At 50.9% G+C, this 16,918-nt stretch overlaps 1 protein-coding gene across 2 annotated transcripts; it reads left to right on the top strand.

Moving 5' to 3' along the window:
- The first annotated feature begins 22 nt into the window (after positions 1-22).
- DYNLT2 (dynein light chain Tctex-type 2) lies at positions 23-15,331 on the top strand. 2 transcript variants are annotated; one of them, XM_028503979.2, is made up of 4 exons: positions 23-175; positions 8,687-8,893; positions 12,617-12,775; positions 14,659-15,331. In XM_028503979.2, the coding sequence occupies exons 1-4, from the start codon at positions 68-70 to the stop codon at positions 14,767-14,769; spliced, it is 585 nt and encodes a 194-aa protein (XP_028359780.1). In that variant the 5' UTR covers positions 23-67; the 3' UTR covers positions 14,770-15,331. The 2 variants fall into 2 exon arrangements, with proteins under 2 accessions (XP_028359780.1, XP_035880890.1); XM_036024997.1 differs by lacking the exon at positions 12,617-12,775 and having other exon boundaries at positions 35-175.
- The last annotated feature ends 1,587 nt before the right edge of the window (positions 15,332-16,918 follow it).

The following is a 16,918-nucleotide window of genomic DNA, read 5'->3' as shown; positions in this document are numbered from 1 at the left end:
GGGAGGCGGCCCGGTCGTTCGTGGGCGGTGGAGGCGCGCTGCTGGGCGCGTCGCGGACGAGGGCGGGATGGAGAAGCGGGGCCGAGGAGGGCGGGTTCCCGCGCACCAGCCCGCTCCGCAGTCCTCGGCGACGCCTCGGAGAGACAGGCGGCCTAGCATGTTCGAGAAGGAGTCAGTGAGTGCGCGGACGGCGGGCTGCGCAGCCGGGAGGCAGGCGTCCCCGGCGGGGAGCGAACGCCCGCGCTGGAGCGGCGCGGCCGTGGCTGGCGGGGCCGCGGTTCCGTCCCTGAGACCGAGAGGTCCCGCGGAACCTAGCCAGAGCCTCTCCGGGCCTTGTCGGGTCTCCCCAGCCTCCCCGGAAGGCCCGTCTCCCGGTCACCGGAGAGGGCGGTGCGCCGAGCGCGCCCCCCCCGCCCGGACACCTTGCACCGGCCACAGGCGTAAAGAGGAAACCGCCGACTTACCGAGCAGAACGAGCAGATGCTCTCGGTTTAAAGACAGCGGTAGACTCGGTGGTTGAAGAAGGCGTCCGTTAGCGTAATTGTCTAAAACGGGGGGAACGTGCCATTCGGTTTCACTTGGCGGCGTAACGCCAGGACTTCCCTGTGGCCGTAGTTTGAAAACCCGTGTTGTAACCCAGACTTTATTTTCCATGGACACTTTAACAGGAAAGTGATTTTCCCAAGGACACAAAAAGGGTCCAAGGATAAAGCCGAGACGAGGAACTGCTCTGTTCTCTCGTCTGCCGTGGTTTCTCCCCGAAACTCCTGTGGAGGACGCGCAAGTGACATGAGGGGGAGAGAGCTCGGGGAGCGCTGCTTTTTTTTTTAATTTTTTTTAAAGACTTTATTTATTTATTTTTAGAGAGGGAAGGGAGAGATAGAGAGAGAGAGAAACATCAATGTGCAGTTGCTGGGGGTCATGGCCTGCGACTCTTGCATGCACCCTGACTGGGAATCGAACCTGCCACACTTTAGTTCGCAGCCCGCGCTCAATCCACTGAGCTACGCCAGCCAGGGCTAGAGCGCTGCTTTTGAAGGCGCTGAAACAGGTCAGACGAGAGGAGAGGACGAACTAAGGGAGGAGACGTAGGCCACGTCTGCACAGCTAGGGGCCCCAGCAGAGCGGGGCCGCGGACCTTGGCCAGTCGTAGAGTGCCTTAGCGTTCACGCCCCCCAGACTGCTGCGTTGCCAGACGGGCGGCCCGCGGGTAATGGCAGTGTCTGAGTGTCTAGGCAGCAGAGGTTCCCTGCCTGAACTTCACGCGGGATGGCGGCAAGGACCTTGAGAAGGGAGTGGGTCCCGGTCCCAGAGGAGGAAGTGCCCAGCTGCATGGTGTGTTTAGGCTGAAATCTGGGACCAAGGGGACGTGGACCAAGGCAGTTCTGGGTTGTGAGATGCCGGTGTGATTATTCATAGCTATCTTTAAAGCCCAGCAGGGCTTTAAAGGGTAAGAAGTTGGAAGGAGCCCGTAATTAGGGAGAGACTAAGTCCGAGACTGCTCACCGAGCGCACTGATGCCTCGGTTCTAACTTGCTGGCCGCTGACAATTCCCCTGTCCCAAGCACAGGAAAAATTAGGACCCACAATTTAATCCATGTAAAACTTTTGATACTGTGTGCTCTGCATCCTTACTCCCCCCTCTCGTAGCAGCACCTCGGTTTTTACTTGTAGAGTTAACTAATTCTCCCCCGCATGGAGTTCTGGTGGGGCTGTCAGTCACGTGCTCTAAGGTCGTGAAGATGAGTCGGAAACACGTTCAGTGGGTGCAGTGTTCCTGAAGGTCAAGGAGAGGACGGTGATTCGGAGCGAGGGGACAGACTGGAGCGCCCCATGTGCTGCCTGGCCCTTGAGCCGTCTCCTCCGTTCTATGGACACCCTTCCACTTCACCAAGTGTTTGCTTAACGAGAAGTCAGCTCCTACAGCTTGCAACCAAAGATTCTAAAACTTTGGATTACCAAAAATTGAAAATTTAACTAGCCTCCCTTGTGTACATACATTTGAAAACCCTACAGACTAGCAAGTAGCCGTTAGAAAGGCATTGACAGCATGGTCACGCTCACGTTTGTGCTAGGATTATAATCATGTTCAATGTAGGCAAATGCCATACAATAGGTTAAATAAGCCAGGTGGTTTTAGTTAAACGGTGATCATATTTAAAGCCTACTCCAACTTTTAGAAGGGATTATGAAGATTCTTTCTTAACAAAGGGGTAAGATGTCCTTGAGGAGGAAGTAAGGAAGAAATGGTAGAGATGTGAGTTTCCAGCATGGTAGGATCTCTTTAAGTGTCGCCTGCACACCATACCTGCATGCCCTGTCCCCAGGGGAGTCTGCAGTTGGGAGCTGCTGTCACTCACACAGTGTGGCCGTGTCCCTGAAGTATATTGTGGGGGGGAGTTGGTGATTACCCAAGGCAGAAGCATTCTCTCCGTGAAAATGTTAACAGCTTTTTTTTAAGTGGTTTAGGTAGCTAATAATGCCCCTTCCCCAGCCAAAAACATAAATCAGTTTGGCAGATGATCAAAACATATTTATTTTCTGATGAACTACTTCTAGCAGCCAGCATGGAAAAACTAACTCCTACGAGAAGCTACTGAAAATAACGCAAAATGTAGGAAGCAACTGCTTCCATGGGTTGGCTGTAAGGCAAGACAGGCCAGAGCTCTCTGAGGGAGGAGAAGCAGGGAAGGTGAGCCAGGGCAGGGCAGGGGGTACGACTCAGCAGAGCACAGAGTCAGAGGACAGCCCAACTCCCAGTGCCTGCGGAGGGCTCTCCTTGGGTCCCCAGCTTGGGGCCTTGGGGCCTTGGGAACAGGAGACTGCCCACAGGGGTAGAAGAAAAAAACTTTTGTGGCACGCAGACTAACTTGTGTTTCCACCAGCAAGAGTGGAAAACCATGCCTTTGGAGGGCACTGGTTAGAGTGCCAGGTGCGCTGTCTCAGCAGTGGGGGGTGAAAGTAGCCAGAACGTAGATTCTTCTGGTCTGGCCTGTCAAAGCTGAGAAGCAAGCCTCAAGAGGATGAAACTGTTTCCAAGTTACTACATTCTAAACTAAGGCTCAGGAATACTTAGAGGAGTACCAAAATGTGCAGCAATTAAGGTAAAATCCAGTGCTTGGTGTCACAACTAAACAGCAGACCTACCACAAAGCAGGAAAATACAATCCAAAATGAGGACAAGACACAATCAGTAAGTGCATGCAGAAAAGATAAAAGATATAATTACTGTTGAAGGACACCAAAGTAGTTATAAAACAGTTGTTGCATTACATAAGTTTTATTAACTTAGAGCACCTACATCGTTATAAAACATTGTCACAACCTGTATGTTCAAGTCTAGAGAAAAGGTTGAGCATGTCAAGTCCAAATCACACTGCTGCAGATGAGGAATAGGGTGTCAGGGCATGTAAAACAACAATCAGCAGATTCCACACCGCTGAGGAATCTGCAGTGATAAAACCTGGAAAAAATAGGATGTATCAATGAGATATGGGAAAAATTTCAGGACAAATTTTCTTGTATTTTGAGTCCCCAAGTGAAGAGATGAGGAAAGACAAAAAATGCTTGAAGAATTAATGATGGGCAATTGCCAAATTTGGTAAAAACTGTAACCCCACAAATCCAAGAGGCTCATTGAAGTTCTAGCAAAAGAAACAAAGTTCTGCTCAAACCAGTGATTCAAAAGTGTAAAAGCAAATAGAAAACATTTAAAGTACAGATGAGCACAGATGAAATGGCAAGACTTTTCATCAGAAAAATTGCAAGGCAGAAGACATTGAGTTATCTTTACGTTCCTGGAGATGCTGTAAAGGATGTTTAAAGGTGACAACACCACCAGCCCAGCCCTGCCCCACGTGGCTCCGCGGGGTGGGCTTCGTCCTGCACAGTGAGAGGTGGCCAGTTCCCAGACGGGGCACAGGCCTGGCTGTTGGGTGTGGTCCCCGTGTACGAGAGGCAGCCGATCCATGTTTCTCTCCTACATCAACTTTTCTTTCTCCCGCTTTTCCTCTTTCTGAAAATAAGTAAATAAAGTCTTTTAAAAATACCAACCTAGAATTCCATACCTAGTGAAAATATCTTCCAAGAATAAAGACAAAGTACTGGTTTTCAGACACGAAAGCTAAAAGAATTCATCAACAGACCTACATTGTCAGAAATGTTAAAGGAAGTCCTTTCAACAAAAGGAATATATAAGATATAAATTAGGAAAGGAATAGAAAACACTAGGAGTTGTGAGTGTTGATAAAAGTATAGATTTTTCTTATTTTCAAATTTATTAAAGACGATTGAGTACATCAAGAGTGATGGCATTGTTGGTTTTAAACAACGTGAGCCAGAGAGGTGGGAGGAGAGGAAGGAAGTCCACAGCTGAGCAAGGACCTGAAGGAGGACTGGGGTGAGTTGGGGACGCACTGCAAGCCCTAAACCACCTCAGGGAAAGCATATAGCTGGTGGTTTAACAAGTCACGGATGGAATCATTAAAGGTACTTAATCCAAAAGAAAGCGTAAGAAGTACAGGGAACAAAAAATGGGAGAGATAGGAAACAAGTATGGATTTCTAGAAATCATGTTAATCTCATTAAATATAAACAGCCAAATTAAGATTCAGAGGTTGTTGGATTGGTTATAAAAGCAAGGTGAAACTATATACTGTCTGCAAGAAACACTAAATATAAAGGCACAAATAGGTTAAGGAATGAAGAGGATGGAGAAAGGTATACCGTGTGAACACTAACCAAAAGAAGGTGGGAGTGTCTATATTAATACCAGAGAAGGTACGTTTTTAAATAAAATTATGACAGATAAATGGGTCATTTTATATTCTATCAGGGCAGCTCATCAGAAGGACATAATCCTAAATGTTTATGTACCTAAGCTTAGAGCTTCAAAATACAGAAAGCAAAAGTGTATTTCTTGCACAGACATCCATGATTACCGTTGTAAATTTTAACAGATGTCTCAGTAATTAATAGAAGGAGCAAACAAAAAACTACTAAGGATATAAAAGATAGCACTATAGCCCAAGTACAACTGTGGCACTTCTGTAGAACACTTGGCGCAACTGCAGTGGACTGAATGTTCTTTGGAAGCACACATGAAACGTTACTAAGATACAATGTGTCTTGGCACATAAGACAAATTCTAAGTGGATTCAGATAACGTAAATCACATTCTCTAGTCACAATGGAATAAGTTAGAAATCAGTATCACAAAAACATGGAAAATCATAAATCATCTGAAAAGTCAATGATATCCTTTTATATAACCCATGGGTAAAAGAAGAAAAAAATACCCTAAACTGAATGAAAATTTAAAAAGTTTGAAAAAATTGTAGGATGTAGCTAAAGCAATACATGAGAAAATTCATTATTTTAAATCCCTCTATTAGAGGGATTTTAAACCAGTATTTCAACTGTCAGCTGGAATTAGTGGGAAAAAAATCAAAATAAAAGTAAGCAAAAGGAGGGAGGTAATAAAAACAAATGGAAATTAATAGTGAACAAAAACAGAAAATGAAACCAATGGTATTTTGGAAAGAATAAAGTTGATAAACTTCAAGCCCAGAGGTTGGCAAACCTAACTGGTGGGTCAGATCTAGCTCACATGTTGTTTTGGTACAGCCCATGAGCTAAGAAAGGTACAGGCATTTTTATAGGGTTATTTTAAGAGGATGGAGGGTGATGAGGGAGGAAGAGATGAGGGCAGGGGGAGTAGAATGGACAGAGACCATATTTAACCCACAATGCCTGAAATACTAAAAAACAGGAAAAGTTTGTCAACCCTTGGTCAAGCTGGGCTAATCAGGAAAAAGTAAAGACAATGCCAAGAGTGACGGGGAAATCACTACAGACCCAATAAATACGTAAGAGATCAGAAGAAAGTACTAGAAATAACAGGATCATGTGTCCATCCACTTGTATGAAATGCACAAATTACTTGAAAGACCCATTGGGTGGAATTGGGTGCCCCTGGTTGTTGTATGATGACTTCACCCTGCACCTCGCAGTGTGAGCGTGTGTGGAGACAGGGTCCTTAATGATGTGACGAGGTTAAACGAGTGTTAGGGTGTGCCCTAACTCTGTCTGCCTCGTGCCCTGGTGAGCAAAGGTTAGGACGCAGACCAGGGCCCAGAGCTCAGCAGGACGGCTTTCCTGCGAAGAGGCAGCATGCACTAACAAGCACAGCTAGAAGCCAGTGCACAGAAAAATAATGGACCTGTCGGCCAACTCAGTAGTCCTGGGAGCCCTACACAGAGCAGCTAGGCAAGAAAAAGAAAGAAGCAGTATCCGGATTGGGAAGGAAGCAGTAAAACTGCCACTATTTGCATATGACGTGCTATCCAGAGAAAACCCTAAAGGCTCCACTGAAAAACTTATACCTAACAAAACCAGCAAATCCAAAACCAGTATGCTAAAATCTGGTGTGTTTCTATGCTCTAGGAATGCACTTGAAGAAAAAGGAATTCATTCCATTTACAATTGCATCAAAAAAGGATAAATATCTAAGAATAACTTGAACCGAGAAGATGAAAGACCCATACATACACTGAAAACTGTGACATTGATGAAGGAAATGGAAGACAGATCTTGGGCTGGCCAAATAGTTCTTTTGTTTTTTTTCCATGCGGTGATGATGGCACTAGTTCCGCTTAGTTGTCTTTTGTTTGTTTTTGTTTTGTTTTTTAATTGTTGTCCAAGTAAAATGCTTAGTTGTCCTTAACTTGAAACAATTTTGTTAGGTTGTAGTGACAGCTGCAAGAAACACACTAAATATAAAGTGCGTTTAAGAAAAACATCAAAAATTGGTAAGTTTTTGTGCAGCCATTTTAATATTGAAGAGGAAAAAAGATATGCAACATCTTCAGCATGTTATGCGTTATTAAGAAAGGTAATAATGCAACTGAAGTGCAGAAAGAAAGATCTGTGCAGTGTATGGAGAAGGCGCTGTGACTGATGGAACGTGTCAGAAGTGGTTTGCAGAGTTTCTTGTCCTGCTGACATTTTGGCCAAATAACCCTTTGCTGTGGGGCTGTCTTCTGCGTCGGAAGGTGTTCAGCAGCACCCTGGCCTCTGTCCACAGGCAACGCACTCAAAATATCCAAGTCAATAAAGTTGCTGGTGAAAATGAAAAATGTGTGTTTTATTTTATAGAAAAAAAATGTAATGGACTCTGGCCAACCCAATACGTGGAACTATTTTTAGAAAAATCAAGAGGTAGTAAACATTAAAATGAATAAAACTTTAACATCTGGTGCAATAGTAGTTCCATATTAAACTACTCCTAAAAACATAAAATGTGTTTTTAAGTAATCGAAAGGGAGCATCAAAATAATACATTGAAAACAGAGAGCAGTGTAACATAAAAAATTGCTAGGAAATAAACAATTCTTATATAAAGTCAGAAGTAAAGCATATTGCTGGTTAGAAAAACCATTAAAAGGTTATGAGGTTATTTATAGTTAACATTATTTGTAAAAAGCACTGTGAAGCTACCGCCTCCTGGCCCTGATGGCCCTTTAACGGGCCCACCACACAGCCGCCAGCCTGACCTTTGAAAGCTGGAACCTGTAACATCACTCACCTGCTGGGCCCTTCCCATGGCTGCCCCCTGTTCTGGGAACGAAATCCCAACTCCTTCCTGTAGTGTCTTCGCAGTCCCCACGATCGATCCCCTTGGTTGCCTTCCCTGCCTCCTCAGTCTTGTCTCCCGCCACACACGGCGGAGCCCAGCCCGCTCTCCTGGCGTGGCGGGTTCTCACTGGGGGTCTTGGCCTCCCCAGCTCCTGGCCCTTTTGGAGTTCCCCTGGGGTCCTGCCTCAGAGGGGCCGCCTCCGACCATTCTGCCTAGTCGGTCCCTCACAGCCAGGTTCTGTCACATCACATGACTTATTTTGGGAGCAACCACCACTGTCACACTCGGTTAGTCGTCCCCTATGCTCCATCCTGTGGTCCCTCAGCCCCTCCCACTAGCACGGCCACTCCAGGTGGGCTTCCGGAACAGGGGGGTGAGTGCAAGGGTGACAGCTGACGCCTGGTCACCACAGTGGAGCTCACGGCTGTGATTCAGGCCGGAGCACTTGTCCAGACCGGGTCAGGCGCTGCATGAGGATTTCCTGAAAGCGTGCTGCCTGTCACAATGCACGCAAGTCAGAAAGCATGGGGTGATGTGTGCACCAGCTCGGTCCACTTATCTTTCAACTTCATACTTATGAAAGGGTTACCTCGGTGACTGTGTCATGTATTCAAGGATAAAGTGAAATAATTAAAATTACGAGGAGATGATGAAGAGGAGTATCTCGTGACCTCGGGGCACAGAACAGGAAAGGTGTTCTGACACTCGCGTCTCCGAGCCGCCCGGACGCCCTCTCCGGGGGACACTGTCACTTCCAGTTCGTTGGCACCTGCTACGGATATTCTGAATGTGTGTGCAAATTTGTGTCCGTGTGTATTTGTGTTTTCAGACAACACACGGTAGCTAGCCAGATACTCTTTTTTCCTGGTCTTACCAAATTGACAGCAAGGGGTGAACCAGCCCACCTAGGATTTCACAGCCACATTGTCACACAGGCGCGCTGCAATGCGCTCCCAAGTGCTGTGTCGGCCTGTGCTGCCCCACCGGGGGTGCTGAGTCTGAAGTCCAGGCCACAGGCTGAAAGGCGACCCGCCCCCCTGTCTCCTCCAGTACGCACAGATTCTGAGAGAGAGGCTGCGGGATTCGCTGCACGAGGTACAGTATGTGGAGCCCCCGCTGGACGAGTCCACCGCCGACCTGGGCAAGGAGTGGAAGAGCGCCCTGGCCAGGCTGAAGTTCGCCAACACGTACCGGATGGAGCCGCCGAAGAAGTTCCAGGCCCATTCGGTGGAAACCAAAGTCCAGCGGATCCTGAAGGTAGGCGGGTGGATCCCTGCGAAGCACTGTCCCAGCTCCGGGGGGTGATGGGCTGTGCTCCCGCACACGGCAGGGTCACCGTCCCGGTCGGTCTTTCCATGGCACTTGTCTCTGGAAATGTGAAAGGGCCCTGCAGTCGGTGATCTCCACATCGGTGCCCTGAGCTACACCACGTGGGGCAGGCTCGTGTTGTTTCATTTAGCTCTGAATTACCCATAATTATTTATCCCTGTGGTTCCACGTTTCTCCCGTGGGTGCAGGGATGAGTGACCAAGTGTTACAGAACAACAGGGGCGGGGGGCAAAGCCGATACACTGTTACAGAGAGGAGCCCCCAGGTTTGCTATGTCCGCCACCTATAGGAAAGACAACTCTCAATGCCAGAGATTCGTGAAAAGGAAAGGAAATGTTTATTTAATGCTGTACAGACTTAAAGTAGGGGCCTAATGTCTTCCTCAAAATCCCAAAGTCCCTTAAACACCCACAAACACACACACAGTCCTTCCTTCCCCCTTTGCCCAGTCTGGGGTACCATATCTCAGGAAAAGAAATAGAAGTCCGTGGTTCAGGCAGCCCCCGGTTCTTCCCACTAATCCATCTTGGCTGGTCGGCCTCCCTCGGTTCCCGGCACCGTCAGCTGTGTCACCGGGATCTCTGCTAAAGCCGGGTGGTGGTTCCCCCTTCTAAAGCTGCGAGGGTCCCCACTCTGGCAAAGCCTCGAGGCTCGCTCTCCCAGGGCTGTCGCCTCTGGGTTTAAATCCCAACGCCAATCTTCCTCTGCAGCCCCATTTCCGACTCCTCCCACAATTGGCTACACTTGCCAGCACTCCCACATCCTTCCAGCTTTACTGGGCTGCCATCCCGAGTCTGGGCAGACGTGGCCCCATGTCAGGAAGCCAATCTTCTCCAAGCTCCCACGCAGGCGCTGTAACTTGGGGGAGTTGCCGCCCCGGCTCACAGCTTGGCCACAGCTATTGAACATATCTCTGCAACCAGGTAAAGGTTATAGATGTGTTAAATGACCACACCAGAGGTGAGCTGCAAGGCTGTTGCTATGCAAAACAGCTCTCAGAGGCCCTGCTCCCTGTGTCCCTTCCCCCAAACCAAACCTGTGGGGGTGAGGACATCCTAATATTTCCTGAACATCTTGAGTTCTGGACCCCATTTCAAATCCCTATTTGGGGCCCCCATCTTGGCTGTACCCTGTTACACAAGGACACACTGAACGTGCTTGTGTGTGTGTGTGTGAAAATGGGCTCCTGGCTGTGGCGAGCCATCCTCAGACTGGCCGCCTGCCCCCCTCCACCAGCCCCCGAACACCGACCAGCCACCATCGGGGTTTTTCTTCTTCCCACCAACTGGGGTGTAGAGTTGATCCCAGACAGTGATTTGAACTCGGACACACGGTCCCAGGCTCATGAGAGGCTTCCCCGCTTCACCGCATTGGCAGCGCAGCCCTGACGTTAATACCGACACCGACTTCACAGTCTGGGTGCCTGAGGGCTGCATTGCTCCGACGGAGAGAACCCCCGTCACCACCTTTCCTGATGCAGGACCCAGTCACAGGGTTTTCAATCACAGGAACCGGCTCGAGGACCACCTGTTCCGCACCCCCTTTCCATCCTGGGTCTCTTCCATCGCGGGAGGGGGACACCCGGCAGCTGGAGTTCCTGATGCCCAGACCCTGCTGGCGCTGCACCCAGGCTGGCCCCACTGTGGAAGTGGCCCTTGCTGGAAAGTGACCCCCCCAGCCTGCAAGACTCACTCCTTCAGTGACAGCGGGGGTGAGCCAGCCACTGGGGACGGGGCCTGGGCTGAGTTCAGTTTGTGTAAGTGAGGACCCTAACCCTCCTTCATTCTCTCAGCGGGTGAGCTTTCATTAGTGCAGAGGAGTGGTGAGGGGACACGCCCTCCCGCTTCCCCTCGCCATCACAGAGGCAGACACACCTCCTCACTGGCTGGTGGTCGTGGGTCACCTCCGGGGAGCGTGTCTCGGCTCCCAGCTTCAGGAAATGAAGAGATCCCACTCAACCTAAATAATTCAATAAAACACTTGCCGATGACCTTCTTCTCTGACCTGGACCCTGACTGCGGGCCCGGGTGGTGCGAGACGCTGCGTTTCGGGGTATCTCTCCCGCAGCCCCGCCTCCCGGTTGAGTCCAGACCCATGAATGTGGCAGGAGTTCCCACTGTGTTTACGTATGACAATTCAGAGACTCCCGTGGCGTGACGGGGCCACACGCAGCCTGTCAGACGTGCAGGTGGATGGCGAGGGTCTTAGAGAGGGCAGGGGTCTTCCCCTTGCGTTCGGGGAAGACTGAACGTTGATCCAGACATGGAAATAGGGCATCTTTTTTGGGTAAAGATTTTATTTATCTACTTTTAGACAGAGGGGAAGGGAGGGAGAAAGAGAAGGAGGGAAATATCCATGTGTAGTGGCCTCTCAATTGGCCCCCACTGGGGCCCTGGCCCTAAACCCCAGGCATGTGCCCTGACTGGGAATCAAACCAGCGACCCTTTGGTTTGCAGCCCACGCTCAATCCACTGAGCCACACCAGCCAGGGGGAAATAGTGTATCTTGATAGAGCTTGTGGGTGTCCTCCCATAAGATGTGCCATCATTTGTTTTAAAAAGAGCCTTTTGGGCCCTGGCCTGTGTGGCGCTGTGGGAGCATCACCCCGTGCACCAAAGGTCGGGTTGGATTCCTGGTTGGGGCACGTACCTGGGTTGCGGGTTCAGTCCCCTGATGGGGCGCATATGGGAGGCAACCAATTAATTTATGTTTCTCTGTCACATCAATGTTTCCCTCTCTAAAATCAATAAATATGTTTTAAAAAACATTTAAAGGGCCCTTAGGTAGATACAATTTTAGGCAGAGTCAGCAGAGGGGCTGTTGCCAAGTGTTCGAAAGACAGAGCCACAGCCAAATGCTGGAGAGAAACACGTGCTTCCAGACCCAGCTCTCGACCCAGAAGCACTCAGGAAGGGAACTCCAGCGAAAAGGGCCGCCTCTGTGGTTTCACCTGCCTGTAGAATGAGCTGGGAGCCCGTTTGTTACAGCCCAGAGCCCAGAACAGGGGCTAATTTGTCCCTGGTGCAAGTCAGTTATTCGGGGGCATGTGCGTCTGCTCACCAGCTGGTGGGTGTGGCGCTCCGCGGCCACACTTGTGTCCCGGCTGCATGCCAGCTGTCAACACCTGCGATGAGAAGCCCTGGGTTCCTTGGCGTCCACCCGTAGGCCACAGGAGGCCGCGGGAACAAGCACCGTGCGGGCAGCCTCGGGGAGGCGCTAGAGAGAGGCAGATGGACAGCGGGGGGCGGCGGGAGGCCGGCAGGACCTAGTGCCGCTCTTGGGCAATGGAGTCTGGGCTCTGGGAAACCCCAGATCCAGGTTTTAGCAAACACGTCAATTTTTAAAAGATCTATTTCCTCTACCTAAGAATTCCCAGGGCATTCTGTTAAAATTCCCCTTGTGTCTCCTTGGTTGTTTGATAAGAGTAATCTAATGAAGGAGAATTTACAGCTTACTAAAGAGTAAGTGAACATAATTGAAAAAACAAAATGAGTTTTCTTCAAAATTCTTACTGAAATAAATTGGTAAGCATTACATGCTTTTCATATTATTTGGTTAAAAAGCTATATGTATTACTTAGACCCATGTTTTTTACTTGAATCTTTAGAAAAGATTTGGTTAGAAAATTAATTTCTAAAAATTTTTTTAAAGGACAACCTTAAAGATGTCAAGTATGACGATAAAGTCTTCTCTCGTCTGTCGCTAGAGTTAGCAGACTGCATTATGTCAGTGGTCAAAGAATTTGGGTACCAGCGCTATAAATTCATTGTCAAGGTGTTACTTATTCAAAAGACCGGCCAGGCAATAAATGTAAGTACCCCGCCGATCCCCGTCACACCTAGTGCGGTGAGGCCCGGGTGGGTCCCCCAGAGTGGTGGGGTCAGCACTCCCCATTTCTGTGCTTTCACTGTAAATTATTTGAAAAACACTAACCTAGAAATGACAGCTTCCTATTCCTGGTTTAGTAAGTTGTACAGATAGCCTGCTTCTCAGTTGTACCTGTTTTGACAATTTAATGCCATTCGGCGAGTGACCCGTAACTTTGTTTTAGGCAGGAAAGGGTGTTAGGCGCCACCAGAGAAATGACCGAGTGACTAGGCGTGGGCCTGCGTCCCCGACAGTGCTGGCTCCCGTCGAGGGGGCGGGGCCACATAGCTCGCAGTTGGGGGAGATGAAGCGAGGCAGGCAGTGGGACAGCCAGGCGGGCGTGTGTACCCGTGGAGCCGGCCGGAGTCTGGGCAGTGACACGCACCGCTGTGGCTTGCACCGGGGCCCCACCCAGAACAGGGGTGGCGAAACCTGCCTGCCAGGGCGGTTGCGAGGGCCCAACGGGACGACTGCATTAAAGTCCTTCACGTCGTCTCCAGCACAGAGTCCCCAGGACACAGCAAGGTGATCACTGTTATTTACAGCCAAGAATGCAGGCCCACTAGGCGGGCAGGGTGCGTTCCGAAGGAGCTTGTGCGGACTCTGTCCAGGAGAGGAGTCCCCACCTAAGGGACTGGAGGCTCCTCGAGGGCGATTAGTGCTCTGGAGAGTACATCAGGCCGGCGATGTGAGCGAGTGACCGAGCGACTCACTGGGGTTGCACAGAGACAGGGAAGAGCCCTGGTAACGGAATGGCGAGGAGAACCCGGCTGTGCCGGGGATCTGGCGGAACTCCCACGGAGAGGAAGCCTGGGGTGCCCACACGCAAGGGCGGGGGTGCGTGAGTGTCTGTCTCCCAGGGGGGCCACGGTGCCTGCCGGCAGCGGAGAGTGGGGTGCTATGTCTGCAGTGATGCTGCCAGCACTATAAGCCCCTGCCTCCCTTTCCCCAGGATTCAGGATCACATCCTCTGGGGGTCAGCTTGGCCCGGACGAGTTCTTTGTCTTTTCCTTTGGACTCACGGAGGTGCTTGCGGCCACCTGGTGACTCACTCAGCTGGGCCCGGGCGTCCCAGTGGCCTTGGCCCCATGTCTGATGAGTGGTGCTGGCTGCTGGTGGAGCCCTGGGCTGCCTACACAGGAGCCGTCACCCTCTGGGGGCCGAGGGCCTCCTGCACGCCGGGTCTCCTCCCAGCATTCCTGGAAGGTGCGAGCAGACGGCCTCAGAGGCCTGGCTTGGGATGTGCGCAATGCCACACTCTTTCGCTCAAAGCGAGTCCCAACGCCCACTAATATCCAGAGTGGGAAACAGACTCGGCCTCCTTATGGGAGAGGCCAGAGACGGTCCGTGGCAGTTTTAGGTGCCGCACGGAAAGGTGGGCTGTAGTCAGACTGCAGATGGCTCTGTCAGCAAAGCGCAGGAGTGAGGCTCGTCTCTGGTGGCCTGCTCGTGTGGTCAGTGCCCTTCCTCCACTCCCGGACGAGGCCCCGGCACGTTTTCAGCTGGAACTCGTCAAGGCCGGGAAGAGGAACTCCTCGGGATGGGCTGCAGCACAGCAGGGCGCCCTGTACGCAGGGCTGCTAGACCCCAACCGTGGACAGACGGCCGGACAGACGGCTGCCTGTCTGTCTGTGCTGCAGCGGCTGGCTGTGGTGAAGGAGGAGCTGGGCCCGGAGCCCTCGGTCCCGAGTCTCTCTGGGGCAGAGCACTTGCTACATGCAGCTTCCCAGCGTGCTGCTGCATCTGTAAGAAACCAAACTCGTGCAGGCTTGAAAGTCACCTCTTCTCGTGCTTAATCTAAAGTTAAGTCTTAAACACGCCTCCAGGTCGCCAGCCAGTGGATCTGGGACGTGGCGTGGGACAGCTGGGTCGCCGCGAAGCACGAGACGGAGACCTACGTTGCGCTGGCCTTGGTGTTCGCTCTCTACTGTGAGTGACTCGCCCCAGGCCAGGCCCGCCCCCCCACATCCCGGACACGCGGGGTCCACGGACGCGTGCGTCTCCGCGGTTGTGGTTGGCCCCATCTCTGTCTGCCGTCGACCTGTCTTAGCTGTATTCTTTTAACAAGTAAAAGCTGCGTTTTTACCTTCGTACTTCCAGTTATGGTGTTTATGAATACTCTACCACCTCACAATATAAAAAGGTATATTCACATATGAATACGTGAATGATTATAGTAGATTATAGTATGGGAAAAGGATCATTCTTGGATTCAAGACAAGTATAATTGACTATAGGAAATCATGACTCAACCCTGAAAAGTATCGAATTAGGTAAATGTTCACATGAACTTTGGAACATGTCTAAAGGCAGATGTCTTCTGAGTGGTATTTTAATGCATTACATGCATTCTTTTGAAAGGAACGACCAAGTTTTAAAGAAAAATGTGAAAATATCTAATTCTGCCCTGACTAATGCCCCACACCCCAGTCACAGTGCTTACAGATGTGTGGTCTATTTGTCAGTCAGTTAGGCTCTGTTTAGATGCCAGATTAAAAAACCTAACACAGTTATTTTTAGAGTGGAAATTTGTGTTTCCCCGCATTTGATCAAGGGCCCAGCTTCCTTCTGTCCTCCGCCTCTCCGCACAGACTTCTGGGAGCCTCGGTGGGAGTCGGTAGGATTTGGTCACGTCCGTAGCTACACTGGTCGTCCATTCCCGGGGGGCGGGGGGGGGGGCTGGAGCCGTCTTCCTTGACCTTGAACACTGGCCACGCGAAGACAGTGGGTACACGGAAATCGGTGCTCTTCTAGCCAGGAGCCAAGGGCTGGGCTTGGGGGAGGAGGCGGCGCTGCCGCCTGTGACAATCCATGCGATTTTCCTCGTGAAACAGTCATGCGCTGCAGAACAGTGCTGTGAGGTGGTCCCGTGGGATGATAACGCAGCCAAAAGTTCCCGCTACCCCATGACGTGCTGCGGCGCATTACAGCTGCCCACAGCATCCGGCACGGTGACGTGCCGTGCAGGCGTGTGGACCGGGGGTGCCAGGCCGCACCACGTAGCCCAGGCGTGTAGCGCGCCCCGCACGTGCACACTGATGTCTGCGCAATAAAATCGCCTAATGACGCATTTCTCGGAGCGCACCCCGGTCTACGAGCAGCACGCGGCTGCAGAGGCAGACAGTGCAGACGCGGCGGGTCTGGCTCCAGACCTCTGCGATAAAGCAAGCCACGTGAATGTTTGGTTTCCCGGGGCATACAATATATTTACACTACATTATATTTACACTATAGTCCATTAAGTGTGCAGTAGCACTATGTCAACACAAAACAAAACAAAACAATGTACTTAATTAAAAGACACTATTGCTAAAAAATGCTGACCGTCATGTGAGCCTTCAGCTAGCCGCGATCTTTTTGCTGGTGGGAGGGTCTTGCTTCGAGGTTGACGACAACGCAGCTTCTGCAAAGCACGATAAAGCAAAGTGCGACGAAGGGAGGCGCGCCTGCACTCAGAGCTTGAAACACCGAGTCGAACTTAATTGGCAGTAAAAATACCCGTTAGTGGAATAATCTAGAAACGGGACGATGGGAAGGTGGAGGAGGGTTTTCGCTGAGGTGTCGTAATGACTGGGTGATCCGGGCCTGACAGCTCCCGGCGACACAGCAGAGACTCCTCACGAAGGGAGTGAGCAGTTGCTACCTTGCTATGGAAAACACTAGGGAGAACCAGCCAATCCGACAGGGAGGATTTGGAGCCCTCATTTGCATGAGGACAGACCAATCAGGGCCCGGGGCGGAGACCTGTTTCTACAAGCCTTTTCCCTCGGGCACTGGGCGGTGCGTTTCCTGGGCTCCCTGGGCGCAGGCGGAACTGCCCGGGAAGGTGCTGGGTCCTCCTGAGGTTGTGCCTTTCACAGCGGGGCCACTACACCATCGGTGGTGACATTGCCGAGGCACCCCCAGCAGCTTGTGTCCTGACTGGGCCGTTTGCACTGTGCCTGCAGTTGGGGCCTCCGTGGGTGTTGAGTGGAGTGGGCAGGTTCTTGAGAGGGAAATGGGGTCTTGGTGGGACTGAGAGAGCAGAGTCTAAACTGAGTGCAGTCAGAGGCGGTGCCACTTTGGGCCTGACGCTAGTGGGAGGTC

Source organism: Phyllostomus discolor, chromosome 4 (assembly GCF_004126475.2).
Source record: "Phyllostomus discolor isolate MPI-MPIP mPhyDis1 chromosome 4, mPhyDis1.pri.v3, whole genome shotgun sequence".
In the NCBI taxonomy this organism is placed as follows: Eukaryota; Metazoa; Chordata; class Mammalia; order Chiroptera; family Phyllostomidae; genus Phyllostomus; species Phyllostomus discolor.
Note: the sequence above shows the minus strand (reverse complement) of the source record. Positions and strands in the feature narration are given on the sequence as shown.